Raw genomic sequence first — 18879 nt, forward strand, 5'->3', positions numbered from 1 at the left:
GGATGCGGCCTACAGGCGCACGGGTTCTGACTGGAATGTAGGTCTCCCAGCGCTCAGGCCCGTGCTTGGCAAGTGTTCTAGAGACGTTATAGGCGACTGTGAAAGGTCAGGTTCTGGCAATAGACAGGCCTGCTGCTTTCTCCTGGGTTGCCCCCCGGCAAGGGCCCTGGCCCCTCTGAGCCTTAGTTTCCTCATCCATACAATGGGGATCATAAGGGAACTTCTGCCTTTGGGTTGTGGGAGGCTTAAATGGTTACAGAGTATGAACAGCCCTTCACACAGTACCTGGAAGCTACGAAGTGCTCAGTATGTAGTAGCTGCTATCATTACTGGTCCGGGCTTTGAGCCGGGCCTTCTGTGTCACTATTCCTGTCCTTGTAAAGAGGCCTCCTGTCATCAGTGGCTTCCCCCCTGAGCCTTTGGCCCTCGCCCCCAAGAGAGGATCTCCCACATGTACCTTTTTCCTCTCTCCTATTCACTGAGCCTCCTCCTTACTGATACTAAACAGGAGAGAGACCTCTTCGTTTTCAGAGTATCCTCGGTAGCTCTTAGGCTGTTTCTCCCTCCACTTATTGTGCGTCCTTAGTCATGTTTCTTAACTTGCGTGAGCCTCCATGTGATCTTCTATAACACGGGGCAATAGCAGTACCTCTTACCTAACTGGATGGTTGGGAGGATTCAGTGAGGTCATGCAGGTAAAGCGCAGGGAGCCTCGCATGCCTTGATTGCGCAATACACACAAATTACTACTGATATTCCTTTGGTGCCACACTCCTGAATGAGGATGCTACCCCCTTGGGCTTCACCAGGGTTCCTGCCACTTTTTCCCTGGTGCTTCTGCCCCCGCTACTGGCCTGGAGGGGCTTTCCCTGCACGAATTTCCTCCCAGTGCTGAGCATGAATTTTGCACTAGTGAAGCATGGCTCGTCCCTGTAACGGCCCTCTTCCATCGGATCAGCCTGAAATCTCCAGCTCAACCCATCCTGTGCATCGGACCCCCCAGCTTCTCCGGTGAAGATGCAAGAGGAGAAAAGACAAGCCTCCCCTCCACGGATCCCTCCTGAGGGAGCACAGTGAACCATGATGAGAGTACAGTGTGTTGTATTTATCCACAAATCTCAGTACAGCCCCCTAAGGGACTCCAGAAATCTATCCTACTTTCCCCCCGCTCCTTCAGGTCATTTCAGCTGATATGACAACAGGAATGTCAGTCTGTTCAACAAGGCCAGTTCATCAGTTTAGGGAATGATGTTGGTGAGGCTCTGGAAGAGAGAAGGAGAGAGGGGGTGGATGCAGGGCACACAGTCGCAAGACCTCTACCCTCATGCACCCTAGAGAGATGGGAGGGAGACTGACTACTCTAGCTCCGGAATTGCTTACGTTCTGGGGAATAACATACGGAAGGCGGCACCTAGATTCAGGAAGAATAGGGAGACAGTCCTCCCAGGCAGAGGTGCCAGGGGCCTCTGTAGGGACAGAGAAGCCTCGTGTGTTTTGCCTGAGAGGATCCCCTGCCACCTCCACAGCCCGGGAATAAACAACGGTGTGCCTTTGGGTTCCCGGCACAGTATTAGGGCTGTTACACACCCTCACCCTTTTGCCCCAGGCTCAGGCATCTGAATGTACTAAATGCAAAGAGAAGAGCTAGGACTTTCCTTTGGGCCCAGAGGGAGGATCAGCATCCCACAGGAACCTTTCTCCTGGGCTGGCCGGGCAGGTAGGTTGCTGTCAACCAGGGAGAGGACAGAGCTACAGGTTCCCACCACCCAGCACGTTGCCACAAGGCAGCAGGGACAGGGCAGCGGAAGGATGCACAGAACAGGGAGGGAGTCTGACGGGAGATGCCGCGGAGAGGGGACAGGCACACAGAGGGGAGGGTTTCAGCAGCCCCCACCCCCTTCCTGGCTCCGAGATGTACACAGGCCCCTGGAGGACTTTTCTGCCTCAGTGGGAACGGAAAGCGCCCGAAAGATGAAAGCAGGATGTGAGGAAAGGAAAACCAGAGCTGGAAAATGGGTTGGATGGTGTCTGCAGAGGCTGAGTGTCTGTCCACAGTGCAGTTGTCAGGGAACAGGCAACGGGAGGAGGATGTAAGAGCATCTCCCAAGTAGGAAGTAGAAACCACGTGGGCACTCACCTTCCACAGAACTGAGAGGCCAACGAAGGGCTTGTTGACCGAAGCCTGAAATTCAAGGACAGGAAGGTTAGTCCCCAGCATCTGTCCCACCAGCCCTCCTAGGAGAGCCTCCACGCCACCGCCCCCCACCCACCCTGTGCTCGCGAGACTTACTCCAGATGTTAAGGTTGTGGTTGCAGCCCCTCCGTTCTGGTGAGTGAATCTGCCTTGAGGACTGCCCTGTGGATGAAGCCCAGGCTGTCATTACAACCCCCCAGACCCTAAGGGTCTCCCAAGTTCCTTTTCCCCAGTGGCCAGCTTCCCCTAGGGCGACTGGGGCTGGAGCAGAAGGCATAGGCTAACCCCCTGCCCCTCGCTATCCAGAAAGGAAACCCATGTTGCTGTGGGAATTCTGTGAGAGATGGGAGAAGCCAGGAAGAACGTCTGCCCCTACTGGTTAGTCTTCCCTCAATTCCCTTTTCTTTCAGTTAATGAGATGTTCTCAGCCACTGAGAAGGGGCCCAACTGGAAAGGGAACCCAGAGAAGCCACGCAAATACCAGGACCATAGTTTAACCCCAGCCCTGACTTCAAAGCTCCCCCTTCTACACACACGCTAACCTGATCCCTAACTCGGGGATCCCTGTCCTTAATCCTCTCCCCACTCAGCAGTGTCTCCCCTGCTGCACTGCTGCTGCCAGCTTCAAATCCCCAAACAAACAGCCCTCTCTTGGTCTCTGTTTGGTGAATCCTGGCATCTGACTCAGAGCCCCTCCTTCACCCTGCACACTTGCTACATAGTTTCTTCCTCCCCACCCCACGCATCTCTGGTTCCATGGCTGGTAGCCCCTGTAGCTATGGGCTTTGAGGCCTGGGCCGGTCCTCAAGATGGTGTCCCAGAGAGTCCTCGTGGAGACTGGGGAGTGGGGACCTGGGGCAGGTGGGAGTCAGCCTTCTCCTGTTCCTCCTCGGAGCCTGTTATGCTGTGCGTGCTGCTGCTTGCCTCTCCTGGGCTCCGGTATCTATTCCCCCTATGTAAGTGGGGATCAGATATCCTTCAGAAGGCCTCCTCTGGTGGGGCGGTGTGGAGGAAGAGGAGGAACCCCGACTTGTGATTCGCCAGAGCTGTGTGCTAGCCACATGACCTTGGCAAATCCCTTAAACCTCGCTGAGCCTCCGTTTCCTTACCTGAGAATCAGGGAGTCCTCACCCTGACTACCTCGGAGGCTTGTTATGAACATTAAACAGAGTAGGGCTCTTCTCCCAAAACTATTCCTCAAGCTCAAGCTGATGCTCTGGGTTTTCTCAACACTCATTCTCTTCGCACTGTAATAGATCTTGGCCTCAGTAACTGCTTCCTGTTCCCCAGGAGAGGCTTCATGTTCCTCCCTTTAGATCTCCTTAACTAGGAGGCAGCCCCCTGAAGGTGAGGCTGGGTCCCACTCCCATTCTCTTGATACAGGGCTTTGCAGATAAGATGGCTTAATCCTTCTGACCAGCTGACCACCAGCTCTTTTGTAAGGGAGGAGGAGGACACGGTTACAGAGCTGCCCAAGCTTCTTTCACCAAATGATAGGGACCTGGGCGCCCCAAATGTCCCAAGGGTTTAACTTCTCCCTCCCCCAACACCCTTCTCCCCATTTCCCCACCCCTGTTCACCTACATTCAGCAGCTGGTTGGCTTCCTTGCCGGCTTGGTCGGTCCCATCATGAACAGTCTGATGCAACCTGTCCTCCTCCTTCCCAGCCTGGCCAGCAGCATGGTGGACACCTTGGCCAAGTTTCTCCACATCCTTTCCAGCCTGACCAGCAGCGTGGCTGACCCCGTGGCCAAATTTCTCTGCCTCCTTTCCGGCCTGGTTGACCCCATCGTGGACCCCTTGGACTATTTTTTCTCCCTGTTTCCCAGCCTGCCCTGCAGCATGGCTGACCCCCTGACCAAACTTTCCCACCTCCTTTCCAGCCTGATCAACTCCATGATGGACCCCCTGGACTATTTTTTCTCCCTCTTTCCCGGCATGGTGGACCCCCTGGCCAAACCTCCCTGCCTCACTTCCTGCCTGCTTGACCCCATCGTGGACCCCCTGAATCACTTTGTTTGCCTCCTTCTCAACCTGCCTAGTAGCACTGTTGACCCCATGGACAAACTTCTCTGCTCCCTTTCCTGCTTGTCCGGCGACATTGTTGATTCCATGGGTTACCTTGTCCAAGTTGTGGTTGAGCCCCTGGACGCCCTTGTCCAGCTCCTTACCAGCCTGTCTCCCCACACTGTTGAGTCCACTAAAATCTTTCTCCCTTCCAGCTTGAGGGATTCCATTATTGACGCCTTCCAAGGCCTTGCCCACCTCTCTCTCTGTATTGCTCAGCCCTTTGCTGATCCCTTCAGTGACCTTCTTAACGGGGTCAGCACCGGCCGCCCATCCAGGCAAGGGCCCTAACAGCAGCAGGAGGAAGCAGGAGCTGAGCAAACTGGCAAGATACATATTGTTGGGGAAGTGGGGAGGATGCAGAGAGGGGCCAGGGAGGCAAAGCTACTATTTATCCTCTGCATCCTTTCCTCTGCTCCACCCCTCATGACTCAATTACCCTGTGAGGCACTGACTTGATCTCCAGTCAGTGAGGTAATTCCCAGGGAGACTTGGGGTTGAGCAATGAAGAGGGGGAGGAAGAGTGGGTGAGTCATGGATGGAGAAAACTCACATGGCATCTTTGCTCCTTGCCCAGCTCAGGCCCTCCACCCCAGAGCCCAGATGTCTGCCCTTCCAATCACTTCCCCTTTCTATTCCTCACCCACTCTCCAGGCCTCCTTTCTCCCAACAGCACCTTCAGGCACCCTCCATCCCTGGGACCCAGGCCTGGTTCTTCAGCATCTGCACTCCTCTCGGGGGACCTCAGGATCCAGTTTCCCCAGCAGCAAGATTCTGGAAAGGTGGGAGGCACAGTCAGGGGGTGGGGAGCAACCCCGGGGAGTTGAGGGAATCATCAGACCTTGTTCTTGTTGTTTGTTGTTCTTGTTGACCCCCAACGCCCACACTTCTTATGCTCTGGCCACACGGGTCTTCTCCCTGGTCCTCAAACACACCAAGCTCACTCCTGCCTCATGGCCTTTGCACTTGCTGTTGTCTCTGCCTGGAATGCAGAAGTCAGATCTTCACAAGGTGGTTTCCTCCTCACTCTCTTCTTGGCTCAAATGTCACCTTCCCAAAAAGACCCTTCCCTGGCCGTCCCACAGCTATACTCTGTAATATCATCCTTTAGTTTTTATAGCTCCTACCAAAATCTGAAATCATCTTATTTTATTGTCTGTCTCACCTATCATATAGTAAACTTCCAGAGGGCCTTTGTCTGTATTGATCATTGTCACGTCCCCAGCTTCAAGAACCTTGCCTGGGGTTCAGTAAATATTTGAACAAATGGATGGATTAGAAGATGCCGGGGGGAAGAGAGTCCAGGCCTGAGCCTGAGTCTCAGAGGGTGCTGGAGGGAAGGTTGCCTGTATCCCCAGAGCAGCATAAGGTCCCTTGTTGAGGGTTGCAGATTTTGGAGCCAGGATCACATTCTTGTCCTACCTCCCAGCCCTTGGGCAAGGGCAGGGGGCTGACTGCCATGAGCAGGGGCAGGACGCAGTGTCTCCTGAAAAGCCAGTTGAGGCAGTCGTGGGGAGGGGCTGAAGACCCAGGGCAGCAGAAGACTGTCAGCCAGAAGCTGGGCTGAGGGCCAGGAGCTCATCCCTCCTGCCCTCCTCCCCCTGAGGCCTCCTAAGTCCCAACTGAAGCCTCAAGTGTTGACATATTGGCAAGGGTTGGAGAGGGAAACAGCTGAGAGTGTGGCCTAGGTGTGGGGAGGGACATCAGAGGGAAGGGCAGGGGGTGGTTGGTAGGTCTGTCGTTGGTAGGTCTGTAGAGCTAGAGTTCAGAGGAAGCCTGAGACCAGAAGGATAGGGGCCAGTGCGTAGGTACAGTTGGGTGCAGGGGTACAAGATATTTGGGTTTGGGTGCCAAGAGGAGAGCCTGGGAGAGGGGGTGGAGGTGGGATTACTGGTGGGAAGGCCAGGCACAAAGGGATGTGTAGGGTGTGAGCAAGTGGGGTTGGCAGAGTTATATGTGTGGGTGCCCAGGTGTGACGAGAAGCTGCACATGTTTTCAGGCTTTGCTCAAACAAGGGTGACAAGGCCCACTCCCCTTGGAGGACCCAAGGTTCCATCCCAGATCCTGGACACTTGGCTCCAGGCCAGGCCTCCCAGACCCAGAGACCCAGAAGCTTCTGCCATCTCTAGGTTCTGCCTCCAGAGGGTGACTAATTGTGCCACCTCTCCAAGCTTGAGCTCACCAAATCTGTTTCCCAGTTTCACGGTCCAGGGACAAAGTCAAATCTCTGGGCAACCTTAGGTGTGACTTTCCTGCCCTTGTCCAGCACCTGAATGAGGGAGTGTCCCATGCCAGGAGATTGCTGGTGAGCTTCAGAATTCTAATCCGCCCCGAGACTGAGAGGTGGGATTTTTTCCTTCGAAATGTACTCCATGTCTCTTTTCCACCTTTCTCTCTGCCCCACCCTACCATCTTCTGTCAGCCTCCGTCCCTGTCCTCAGTGCTTCATTCCCATTTGCCACTATTTGATTCAGGACTTTGGCATCTATCTCCGTACGTGAGATTAGCCTGGAGTTGTCCTTTCTCTGCTGGTTTTAGTAACGTGGCTGTGCTGTTTCCTAGAGTGAATAGAGGAGGTTTCAGTAGCTGAGCCACCACAGCGCCCACAAAGCACCCCCACAAAGCATGCAATATGCGATGTGCTCATACACAGTGTGCTTGCCGCTCCACGGGGCCTCAGAGCACGTGCCCTACCCACAGCCTCTCAGCACAGGAGCTGCTACTTGGCTTCCCAGCCCTGCTTAAGCTCTGCAGCAGGTCCTGTAGAACGGCAAATATTTGTTCCCCATGCTTCAGCAAATCTTGCCCATAAAATCATCGGGATCTGAATCAGCCTTTGGGAAGATACATCTTAACTCCTTGGTTCTTCTCTTGTTATTGGCCTACTCAGATTTGCCATTTCTTTTTGTACCAGTTTTGATCCCTCATATTTTCTAAGAAAATTTTAATTGCATCTGGCTTTTCATATCTATTCTTGTAAAGCCGTACCAAATTGGTCCCTTTTCAGTCCTGGTTTTATTTGTGTATGCTTTTCCCCCATCTTGATTATACATGTTAAATTTGTCCCCCTTTGTTCTGTTTTTGGGTCTTGGTCCATTGAAATCTCCCCAGTTGTACACTCAATTCATTTTCAGTTCCACCTTTCCCGGGCCATCCAAGCAGGAGGGCTTCACCCTTACTCTGTGCCATGGCAGGTGCTTAACAAACTCAGCTCTCATGGAGGTCTGGGGAAAGAAGAGGTTATGTCATTCTGCCCCTTCTTGCTTCCACACCTCTCTCTGGGATGATAACTCCTTCCTGGCCTAAACCCCACAGCCCCTAAATCTTGGTCACAGCTGTACGCCAACTGGCCCTGCAGGTGAAGGTGCCTGCCTGAGTGTCACAGATATGCAAGCAAGCCCCCACCTCCCATGCTTTGGGGGACGGGAGCCATCTGTCTATTTGTTCTTCCGCTAATGTTTACTGAAAGCCTGATTTGTGTCAGGCACAGTTCTAGGAGCTGGAGGACCAGTGGTGAACAAAACAGAAAAGAGTGGGCCCAACAGGGAGACAATGAACAAGTCAGTCAGTAACTAGATCATGGAAAACTACATGAAAAACCATAAGGAAAAGAACAGAGTGCTGTGAGAGGATAGGACTTGGGGGTTGCTCTAAGATTGGAGACCAGAAGAAACCTCAGGAGGTGACATTTATTCATTCATTCTGGTGCTAGTTATTGAGGGAGTACCTTTCAAGTGCCAAACATTCTTCTAGTCAACAGGTATAAAAGTGAGGAAGGCATGGGCTTCCCTGGTGGTGCAGTGGTTAAGAATCTGCCTGTCAATGCAGGGTACATGGGTTTGAGCCCTGGTCCAGGAAGATCCCACGTGCCGCGGAGCAACTAAGCCCGTGCACCACAACTACTGAAGCCCACGTGCTTAGAGCCTGTGCTCTGCAACAAGCCACCAGAATGAATAGCCCCCGCTCGATGCAACTAGAGAAAGCCCATGTGCAGCAACAAAGACCCAATGCAGCCAAAAGTAAATAAAATGAATAAATTAAAACAATTAATTAAAAGACAAAAACTGATTTTCTAAAAGAAAAATAGTGAGGAAGGCAGACAAGCACTCTCTACTGGGCAGAGACAACTGGCAAGGTAACGAATAAACAGGATGATTTTTAGAGAGACATACGCTGCGTGGAAAACAAAGGGTGTAACCCTAGAGCAGTTTTGCACATTGGAATATTTAACCCAGGATGGGAAGTCAGACAAGGCTTCCCGGACGACGGGCAGACGGAGGGAGTGGGGGTGATGGCAGATAGTGACTGAGAAAGGAGAGAACTTTAGATGTGGAGTTAGGAGGGCCTCTCTTAAAGGGTGGCACCTGAGGCTAACCAAGAGGCAGCCAAGGGAAGACCTGGGTAGGACTTCCAGGCACAAAGAAATAGCTAGGGTAACTCCAGAAGAGGGTCCAGAACGGCATGGAGCCAGTGTGCCCAAGGAGAAGAAAGAAGAAAGAAGACAGCAGAGAAAGGGCTTTGAAGACCAGTGTAAGATGTTGGATCCCATTCTAGACGCCAGGGGTGGGCTTGGAGCGGTGGTACACTGGCCACAGGCCTCGACTGGGAGGGGGCCTTCGCGCCGCCTCCTCTTGTGACGTCACAGGACTGTGACGTCATGGAAAGACGCTCCAGCTCCTCCAGCCCCCGAGCCCCCGTCTCGCAGTAACATCGCGGCGGGTGCCGGTGGCAGCTGGCTGGGCCATGAAACCTTAGGAGGCCATGTCGAAACGCGACGTCACCCTCACCAATGTCACCGTGGTCCAGCTCCTGCGACAGCCGTGCCCAGGTGAGGGAGGCGGGGGAGTGACCCCGGGGAGGGGAGGAAAGGGCGGTCGGGGAGCTCCTGTAGCCGGGTCTGGGTACCTGCGGGCGAGCGGCGCACCAATAGTGTCCACCGGGAGCCGGGCAGGAGGTGCGGGGTGGCCTTGCCTGCCGGGGCCCTTCCATCCGGAGCCGCTGCCCCTGCTCCCTCCAGCCCCACCCTCCTCACCACCGGGTTTGCCGGCAAAGTGGTTTCTACGGCGATGGTGGAGGGGACGAAGACCCCCGCCCCCAGGTTGGGTTTTGCACCAATAGCGCGGTGGAAGGGTAGAAACAGGGGCCAGGAGGGAGGCCGGAGCCGGGTTTACGAGGGGACACCTCTGAGGACAGCCGCTGGTTGCTGAAGTACCTGGGCGAGCGAGGTTTCACATAAAATTGACGCTGCTGCGAAAGAGCCGCTTGGGGATCGGTGGACTTTGTCCTCCCTGGATCGCACAAAGCGAGGACACTTGAGCCCGCCAGGTGCCGAGCACTTTACAGGTGTGCGCTCAGTGAAGCCTCACAACTGCCTTTGAGTTCAGTGTTTAGTGTCCCCATTTTACAGAGCGGCCACCAGATGGAAGAGGACACAAAGCACGTTTCTGGGTCTCAGCACGGGAATAGTGCAGTTGGGACTCAGAGTCCGTGCTCGCCCTACCTCCCCCGGCCAGAGGTGCGCGCACTCGCTCCAGCCAGACGAATCCAGGCCTTCCGGAGGGCCACCCCGTTCGCTCCCGGCCTCCTGCCTGGCCTCGGCGGCCTCAGCACCGCAGGGGTGGGCGTGGCCGACGTAGGGCGGGGCTTGGGCGGGGCTCCAGGGTCCTGGAGACACTGCTAGACGCAGCAGCAGGCAGGTTAACAGCTGTGGGCCTTGAAAACCCTCCCTGCTTATCACTCGCTCAGTGATCTCGGGCCTCGGTTTCCCCTCTGTAAAGTGGGTATATAGCACATACCTCACAGGATTCAGTGAGCTGATGCATGTGAAGAGCTCAGCACCGCACCTAGCCCTTGGTGGCACCCGGGAAATGGGAGCGACGTTGTAATTGGTAGAGGGCACACCCGATCCAGTGTTTCACCTTCCGGATGATGCTTCATCACTGAAGTTCCTGCGGGCTCTTCCTTCCCAGCGCAGCAGCTCTCCTCCAGCCCATGTACCCCACCCTGGAGCAAAGGGAGACGGGAAGGCTGGGGGAAGTTGTGAGAGAAGGACCACCTGGGTTTTCTTTTGAAAGGTCACTCAGTGGGCTCAGATCCCCACCCTTCACCCATATGGACAAATCTCCCCTTTTCATGAGAGCAGAAACAGAACCGCCAGGAAGACAAACATTCTTAAGGTCACCAATAAACACTGACTAATACCTTTATGAACTTGCAGTGCTACTGGAGACACACACAGCCCAGCCTCACGCCACAAGGCCTGTGGCAGCCTGGAGAGACCAGGGAGAGAGACAGGTCGGCTGACCCCCAGCTCCTAACCCCACCCCCTCCAAGGTGCCTTTGATTCTGGTGCCAAGCGCAACTCCTACCTTCATGCTCCAGGCTCTCTCCAACCCCTTCCCTCTCCCTTTCCTCACGAATACACTTCACGTCAGACTTTCTCCCCTCTATTAAAATCAGCACCTACTGGGCCTTGAGATCTCACTGAGTCCTTACAGTAGCCCCCAGGTGGAGGGTCAGATGTGACATCAAGAAACAGGCCGGAGTTCCATTAACTTGCTGAAGACAACTCGGCTGGCAGGTGGCTGAGCCAGAGCTGACACCCAGGCCTGACCCCCGGCTTGAAACTCTCTCCCAGCTATAGGCCCCTGACTGCTGTCTCCACCACGCTTCTCCTCCCTACCTGAAGCCCTCATCTTGTAGCTCAGGTAGCAACAGCTTCAAGCACAGGTGTTCTCAATGCGGCATGGGTGTAGATCTGTGTGTCCGGAGAGGCAGAAGCTGATATGGGTTTCCGTTTGTTTCATCTATTACGATAGACCTGTGTTTCCTAAACTTCTCTGAGGGTAAGAATCACCTTGTTGGAAACAGGATTCCTGGGCCTCAGTGCAAACCCAGACTCAGATTTCCCTAGGAATCAGCCTCCCGGTGACTCTTATCAGAACAGTTTGGGGACCACTGGACTAGACCAATTATCAGGCAAGTTTGGGAAATGATCTTTGAAATACTAACGTACGTGGAATGTTTCCTAGACTCTATCATAAGCACTACACGTATCACTCATTTAATGCTCACAGTGACCCTCTGAGAGAAGTACTATTATCGTCTCCATTTTACAGAAGAGAAAACTGAGGCACAGAGACTATCACCCCCAAGCAATTGTTAAAAATACATGCCCGCTGAGTTAGAATCTCCAGGGAAGAGGCCCTGGCATGGATATTTTAAAACAAGCCCACCCCCTGCTCATTCTGTTGATCAGGTTGGCTTAGGAAGCACTGGGCTATATGGTTGGCCACTCAGGGCCAGGAGCCAGCAGCAGGTTCTGGGTGGCAAAGATGGATCGTTCTGTCGCAGTGATGGTGCGGCTCACTGCCCCTCCCCAACTCCCAACAGTGACCAGAGCACCACCACCCCCGGAGCCCCAGCCAATCAAAGAGCCAGCCCCACCACCTCCGCCTCCTGCACCTAAGAAGGTTTCTGTGGTTCGGGAGCTGACTGTTGGCATCAATGGGTGAGTCGCCCCGGCCCCTGAGCCACTCCTGAAGCTTTAGGGCCCGGCCTCTCCTCAGTAACTAACTGGAGCATTTCTTCATGTCTCAGCAATGCTTTCATTCTGCCCCTCCGGGAAAAACACAGGGATAAGGTAAACAGGGCTCCACCTTCAGAGAGCTCACATTCTGGCAGGAAGTACACTGAAGAGGGCAGTGTTAAGCCGGGGAAACACAGGGAAGGCCGCTGGGAGGCGACACTGGAGTGAGGCCTGAGTGACAAATGTGCAGCAAGCAATGGCTGTGGGGCGTAGGTGGCAGCTCAGTGTAATAAGGACGGGCAGGAATTCAGCGTGGCTGGTGTGGCACAAGCAAGGGAGAAGAGGGAGGGCAGCGGGAAGCTGGCAGGGCCCTGGCGGACCACCGTAAGGAGTCTGGACCTGGCTTTACTGTTTGAGAGTGGTGGAGGTTTCCAGGTCAAGAGAGATAATCTGACCTTTAGTTCTACGAGATCCACCCAGCTACAAGGTTGGGAATAGGGGTACAGGACAGAGGGGCAGAGGAAGCGCAGAAAGCAGTGAACAGGCTGGTGAGGCCATCTGGGCGCGACAACACTGGCCCACACAGGGACGGCTGCCTTCTTCCCCACCCAGTCCCCTCGAGCGGGACTCTCCTCTGTCACCCCCTTCCCCTCGTCCCCTCCTCTGCGTGCTGGCTGAGGATTCTGAGGACAACCCCCTCAGCTTTCGTTCCTGGACAGATTTGGACGCATTGGTCGCCTGGTGCTGCGTGCCTGCATGGAGAAGGGTGTTAAGGTGGTAGCAGTGAACGATCCGTTCATCGACCCAGAATACATGGTGAGCAGCAGACAAAGGGCAGGACTGGGGAGAGTGGGACCAGGGTTGGGAAGGGGTTCAGGGGAGCTCTGTGGAAGGCGCTCAGCTGCCATGTGGAACCGTCACTGAAGTGGGGACTCCCTGGCAATGCTCGCTCCTCGTCCAGGCCAAGACTAGGAGCCATTCTGTCTCCTGCAGGTGTACATGTTTAAGTATGACTCCACCCACGGCCGATACAAGGGGAGCATGGAATACAGGAATGGACGGCTGGTCGTCGGTAACAATGAGATCAGCGTCTTCCAGTGGTAAGGGTGGCTGTCTTAAGCAAGCCTGCAACATACTAATGCAGGGCGTGTAGAGGTGACTAGAAGGGGATTCCAGACTCTCACATGGGGTTCATAATCCCCCAAATTGTGTGTGCACATGCCTCTGGGTACTGGTTTGGAGAGGGGGCCCACTGTACTCAAAATACTTTTTTATTTAACGCACATGTGTGTGTTTTCTCTCAGGCATATCCGCTCAACCTGTCTAAAACTCAACTCTTGATTATCCTTCAACCCTCACATCTATTCATCTCCCTGCCCAGGAAATGGCATCACCATCTAGCCAACTGCTCCCACTCAGTTCCTACATAGGAGCCACAGAGACCTTTTCAAAACATCAACTGGACCCGATTACTCCCCCACTTAAACCCTCCAGTGGCTTCCCATCACCCCACAAATGAAATCGCAGCTGCTGGTGGGGCCTCCCATATAGTTATATGCCCTGCTCCCCAGCCTTCCTTTTTCACCTCAGCGACACTGGCCACCAACCTCCCAGGACCCTGCACCAGCACCTCTTCTTAAAACCCACTTCACATAGCTCTCACTGATACAAATACTCCTTCACTGAAAGATACGTTTAGAATCTGTAAGTCAAAAGCAGTAACACTGGATGTTTAATAAGCTTCAAGCACATTTTCAAAATACCAAAAAAAAATTAAAAATTTATAAAATGGGAAACAGTAAACCTACTTTGTCTTTCTAATGTAAATTACCAGCCACTGCCGGCCCTGTGGCTGCCTCCCATTTCCAATTTCACACACACTTGCACACACACACTCGTGAGCTCTCTCCAGCCCCAGGCAAGATCTGCAGCCTGCCCAGCACTCCTCCCAGCAGGTCCACTCTCAGCCCCGCTGTTTATTTGTGGTCAGGTGGTCAGGGGTGGGTGGAGGCGGGGACTGGAGAGTCAGTGAGAATGGGAGAAGCTGCTTGACCCAAATTTGAAATCATGACAGCAAAAACAATTCCAAATTCCAGCAGAGCAGTCATTACTCAGACATACTGTGTCCTTTCCTTCCTCAGCCTGGGCACCATCGTTGCCGCCACCTGGGGTATTTTCCCAGCGCTGCCCCGTCCCCACACAGCCGCCCCCTCAGTGTGTGCCCCGGCTCAGGTGCCACCTTCCCTGGTGACTGCAGCGCGTCTTCCCCCTTCCCCACTGCTCTCCATCACGCCACTGCGGATATCCTCCAGGCCAGGCCGTCAGCACGAGCTGCGTTGCTTGCGTGTGTACTTTGCCCCGCTCCACCCTTTCCAGTCGGGTGACCCTGGGCAAGGCAATGAACTTCCCCAAGCCTCAGTTTCCTCATGTATCTGATAGGGATGCTGAGCATACCCACCACAGCCATAGCAGGGAGCACGGCCAGAGGCGTGTGGGGAGCACCGGGAAGGGCTCACGCAGCTTCCTGGCAAGGAGGGCCCTGTCGGCCTGTGGCGCCCCTGCTGCTCTGGCACCCGCAGGCGCAGGCCCTGGCCCGGGGTAGACTCAGTGCTTCCTCGAAGAATGAACAGAATCCTCAAAAGAAGCCCCTGGGCAGGAGGGCAGGGCCCATGACAGCCTAGGGGAAGGGGCTGGGGTCTCCAGGGGCACCGAGTCTCTGCCCCACGCCAGCTCAACAACTGCTACAAAGGAATTTGTTGAAGTGCCCTTCCCCCAACTTGGAAGGCAGGAAATGAGGGGGGCATCAGAGAAGAGCTAGTTGGGTCAGATGATGAAGTGTGACCTGACATTGGACCAGGGAGCATGAAGAACCATGTGTGGTGGCCCAGGGAGACGAGAGGAAGCTGCTCATTCATTCATCCCTAGGGCCAGCCTGCCTGTGCTCCCAGGCAGCTCTGCCTCTACTCTTTTCACCTCTGTCCTGGCTCTTCTGAAAAATGCCAGTAATAACAGTACTTACCTCAGGTCATCAGGGTTAAAGGAGTTCAGTACAGGTAAAGCACTCAGCACACAGGCACATGGCAGGTGTTCAGTAAACATGTGTAGAATGGCTAATAAAAAAACCCACACACACATTGACTGAACCCTCTGGAGGGAGCAGACCCAGCCTTGCTGCCATGGAGTGCTCCAGAGGATGAGACAGACACTAACAATCACAAAAGCAAATGCTGCAGCTGTGATAAGAGCTGAGGGAAAAGATTAGTATAGAGTTTACCCAGGCATTGTTTGTTTGCCAAAGCCAAGTAGAAAACAGCAATAGTAGATGTTTAATATATTTCAGACACAAATGTTTGATATCGAGTGGAAAATGTATATTGATAAAACAAGAAACAGAAAATCTCCTTTACCTTTCCAATATAAACCACTAGCCACTGCTAGCCCCAGGGCCGCCTCAAGGCTTCAGACCCCTGGGAGCTGCTCTCTGGATGTGCTGTGTGTTTTCAGGGACTTGCCTGGCCTCTGGCAGCAGGATCCCTGTTGCAGGAGCTGAGTAGTCAAGAGAAGAAGGGCTAGGAGGGCTGTGATGAAGTTGCCAGGGCTGAAGCCAGAAGCAGTAGGGCAGGCCTCACCCTCCCAGGGTCTACATCCTGGGCAGCATATGTAGTAAGGGCCTGACCTGGCTGGGAGTAGTCTAGATGGTCCCCCAGGCGGGGCTTGAGGCCTGAGTCGGGGAGGTGGCGGCTTGTACCCAGGCATAGCAGGTACAGTCGAGAAAAGTGGCCCACTAGGGGGGTTAGCGATGAGAGGCAAGGCCAGCAGGGTCGGACCCATCTGGGGCAGCTAGGGGCGTGTGGGGTGAGGGGAACAGACGGCCAGGCAGGGAGGTGTCTGGTCAGCCTTTCAAATGGTGAAGGCCACGGACTAGGAAGGCGAGAGACTGACTCACGGTGCTACCGCCCCTCCACAGCAAGCAGCCCAAAGAAATCCCCTGGAAGTCTGTCGGGAGCCCCTTTGTGGTGGAGGCCACAGGCATGCACCTGTCCTTAGAGGAAACTACAGTCAGTCGGGGACAGGTGCCCAGGGCCGCCCAGGGGGTGTGGCACTTGAAGCACCTCATGACACCTGTGAGCCTTCCCTAGGCCCACAATGAGGCAGGTGCCCTGCGTGCGGTCATCTGCGCGCCCTCTCCAGATGCACCCATGTTTGTCATGGGGTGAACGAAAAGGACTATAACCCCGGCTCCATGAAGACTGTCAGGCAATGGGCAGCAACGTTCTGAAGTGTGTGCCTGGAGGACAAGCCAGCCTGCGGTGGGGAGGAATCCGACTCCCCCTCCCCACCCCCACCCCCACCCCCACTCGGCCCTGGTGCTCTTTTCACATCAGTCCACTTCTCCTCCCCAAAGTCTTAACAGCCATCTTGTTAATGTTACCCTAAAACCATCTGTTAGAACTGTACGACTTCTGGAGAACATGCTTGGGGAGCTTCCCCCAGCTGCACCTCTGGTGCCTCCTTCGGTCTGACGGCATCCCCGATGCCCCCTCATCCCCAGCCCGACTTTTCACAAAACCAAACCCTGAAAGGAGGTAAGGGTGGAAGGGTGGCTCTGCGACTCACCTCGCAGAGCCTTGCACACCCGGGCCGTTTCAGCAACGCATCCTGCACCACCAACTGCCTGGCCCCCCTCGCCAAGGTCATCCATGAGCGATTCGGGATTGTGGAAGGGCTGATGGTGAGTTGGGGAGAGGGGCTGGGGCAGGAGGCACGGCTGGGGAACTGTACCTCTTCCTCCCGTACTCGCTTAGCGTGTGGGGTTAACAGGGAGAGGCTGGTTTGGGGAGGAGAAGCCCACCAGTGGTGAAGTCCGGACGCTGCCTGCACGTGCCCCTCCTGTGACGGTGGTGGAGGCCCTGCCAGCCTCCACACCTGGGTCACCACCCCGGGCCTGGGAAAAAGAGGCGTGGGAGCTTGGGGGCAAGAAGGCCCCACCTCGGCCCTCTTCTTCCCCAGGACCACAGCCCATTCCCACACTGCCACCCAGAAGCCAGTGGACGGGCCATCGATGAAGGCCTGGCGAGACGGGCGCGGTGCCACCAAAGCATCATGCCGGCCCCTACAGGGGCTGCCAAGGCCGTGGGCAAAGTCATCCAAGACCTCCAAGGGTATGAGGGCATGAAGCTGCAACCAGGGTGGGGGGTGCAGCCCAGGAGGACTGGACTAGCCCCCAGTCCTTGAGGTGTCTACTGAGCGGAAAGCAGAGACAAGGCGGAAATGATGGAGAAGTCCCTGGGTCCTGACTCCCGCCCCGATGTGGGAGTCTCCAGGAAGCTGACTGGAATGGCGTTCCGAGCGCCAACCCCAGTCGTGTCTGTTGTGGACCTGACCTGCCACCTGGCCCAGCCTACCCTGTACTCAGACATCAAGGAGGCCATAACAGCAGCAGCCAAGGGGCCCATGGCTGGCATCCTTGCCTACACTGAGGAAGAGGTAGGGGCTGAGCAGAAGGGACCCTGGGAAGAGCCCTCTGGGAAGGGAACGTGATTTTCCATTTGCCAAGGAGCTTTTTGCAGCGTATCCAGATGGGAACTGCAGGGCTGGGAAGGTCAGCTCTCCCCTACCTCAGGGTCTTTGCACTTGCCGCCCCTTTGGTCTGGAAAGCTTTTTGCTCAGGTGGCCACAGTCTGTCCTCACCTTCCCCAAGTCACTACTTCAACCTCTCATCTCAGAGAGATGTTCTTTTTGTGGCCCTTTTCCTCACCCGAAATGTCATTTCACAGTCACTGTTGGCCCTGCTAGCATGTACACTCCAAGACAGCAGAGACTTTGGCCCTCGTTTTTCACTTCCACAGCTCCAGCCATCTTCCCAGGGCCTGGCACATAGCAGGTGCTCGATATATGCTTAGTGAACAAGACAAGGGCTCCCATTTCTCAGCACTTGCTCGGGGCTGGCCACAGCCAAATGCCTTCCCCGTGAGGAATGGGTATCACATCTCCCTGCTCCCAGTACTGCCAGTTCTGTGCATCTACCTTGGTGCTGTCTCCCTGCTTTAGCTCCTGAAGGTCCACCCTCACACAGCTGCCAGGATCTCTTAAAGAAATCAGATCACATCACCCCCAGAGCTGAAAACCTTCCTGTGGCCTTCCACCACGCTAGGGCCAAACCCCCAGGGCCTCTGTGCTGCAGTTCCTTCCACCTGAGACCCTGCTGAGGGCTGGAGTTGACCAGATCCTCCTAATCATCCAGAGCCAGACTCACTGCCTCCCCTCAGGGAGGGCCTCTCGCTGACACATTCCACGTGCATTTTTCCCCGGAAGAGATGTCTGTTGGTGCAGCATCAGAGGCTGTTTGCAGTCTGTATCCTTTGGCCAGTCCCCTACCTGAAAAGCCCCCATTTGTCTTCCTCATACTCTGTCCCCAGAAGCTGGACAGAGGGGGGCTCCATCAAATACTGTAGATGAATGGATGGACAGTGTGCCCACAAGCCTGAGCTGCTGGAGGTCCCTGCTCTACGACCCACGCTTATCTTTGAAATTCTGATGGCCGGGTCGTGTCCACGGACTTTGTTGGCGATACCCATTTGTCTATCTTTGATGCTAAGGCTGGCATCGCGCTCAACTACAACTTTGTGAAGCTCATTTCCTGGTAAGGGGGAAGAAAGGGGTCAGAGAACGTGAGGGGAGGCTGGGGGTGGTCGGGAGGGATCCCCTGAATCCCCGCCATCCCTCCCTCCCCGGGTACGACAACGAATATGGCTACAGTTACCGAGTGGTGGACCTCCTCCGCTACATGTTCAGCCGAGACAAGTGAAGCAGGCTGGCCCGCCTCAGTTTCCCAGTGCTCCCGGCCGGTACCCGTCTCTCCCGTCCCCGCCCTCGGCCCCCCGGGAGAAAGAGGGCGTCCCGCGCGAGGGGCCCGCGCCGCTGGGCCAACGGCGAAATAAAAACCCAGAGTGCTCACAGCTGCGCCCTGTGTCTCTGCGCCGGTCACAGCGGGGTCGGGTCCGGGATCCAGGCCCACCCCGCACGCGCTCTCTAGGCCCCGCGCCCTGACCCCGAGAGCGGCTCCCGCGGGGTCGGGATCGCGCAGGCA

General features: G+C 55.2%; 2 protein-coding genes across 2 annotated transcripts; one reads left to right on the plus strand and one right to left on the minus strand.

Annotated features, from left to right (window-relative positions):
• Positions 1-1238: 1238 nt before the first annotated feature.
• On the minus strand, positions 1239-4597 carry SBSN (suprabasin). Its single transcript, XM_007471096.1, has 4 exons — positions 3779-4597; positions 2291-2356; positions 2138-2182; positions 1239-1262 (listed from the first exon to the last, which is right to left on the minus strand). Exons 1-4 carry the CDS (start codon positions 4595-4597, stop codon positions 1239-1241), a joined length of 954 nt encoding a protein of 317 aa, XP_007471158.1.
• Positions 4598-9022: 4425 nt separating this feature from the next.
• On the plus strand, positions 9023-18597 carry GAPDHS (glyceraldehyde-3-phosphate dehydrogenase, spermatogenic). Its single transcript, XM_007470992.1, is given in 13 exon segments — positions 9023-9089; positions 11654-11771; positions 12509-12605; positions 12783-12889; positions 15757-15847; positions 15929-16001; positions 16004-16046; positions 16440-16525; positions 16808-16876; positions 16879-16951; positions 17114-17275; positions 18334-18431; positions 18524-18597. Coding segments are annotated over 13 exon segments (1158 nt in total).
• The last annotated feature ends 282 nt before the right edge of the window (positions 18598-18879 follow it).

The sequence above is a fragment of the Lipotes vexillifer genome, unplaced genomic scaffold (assembly GCF_000442215.2).
Source record: "Lipotes vexillifer unplaced genomic scaffold, Lipotes_vexillifer_v1.1 scaffold182, whole genome shotgun sequence".
Classification (NCBI taxonomy): Eukaryota; Metazoa; Chordata; class Mammalia; order Artiodactyla; family Lipotidae; genus Lipotes; species Lipotes vexillifer.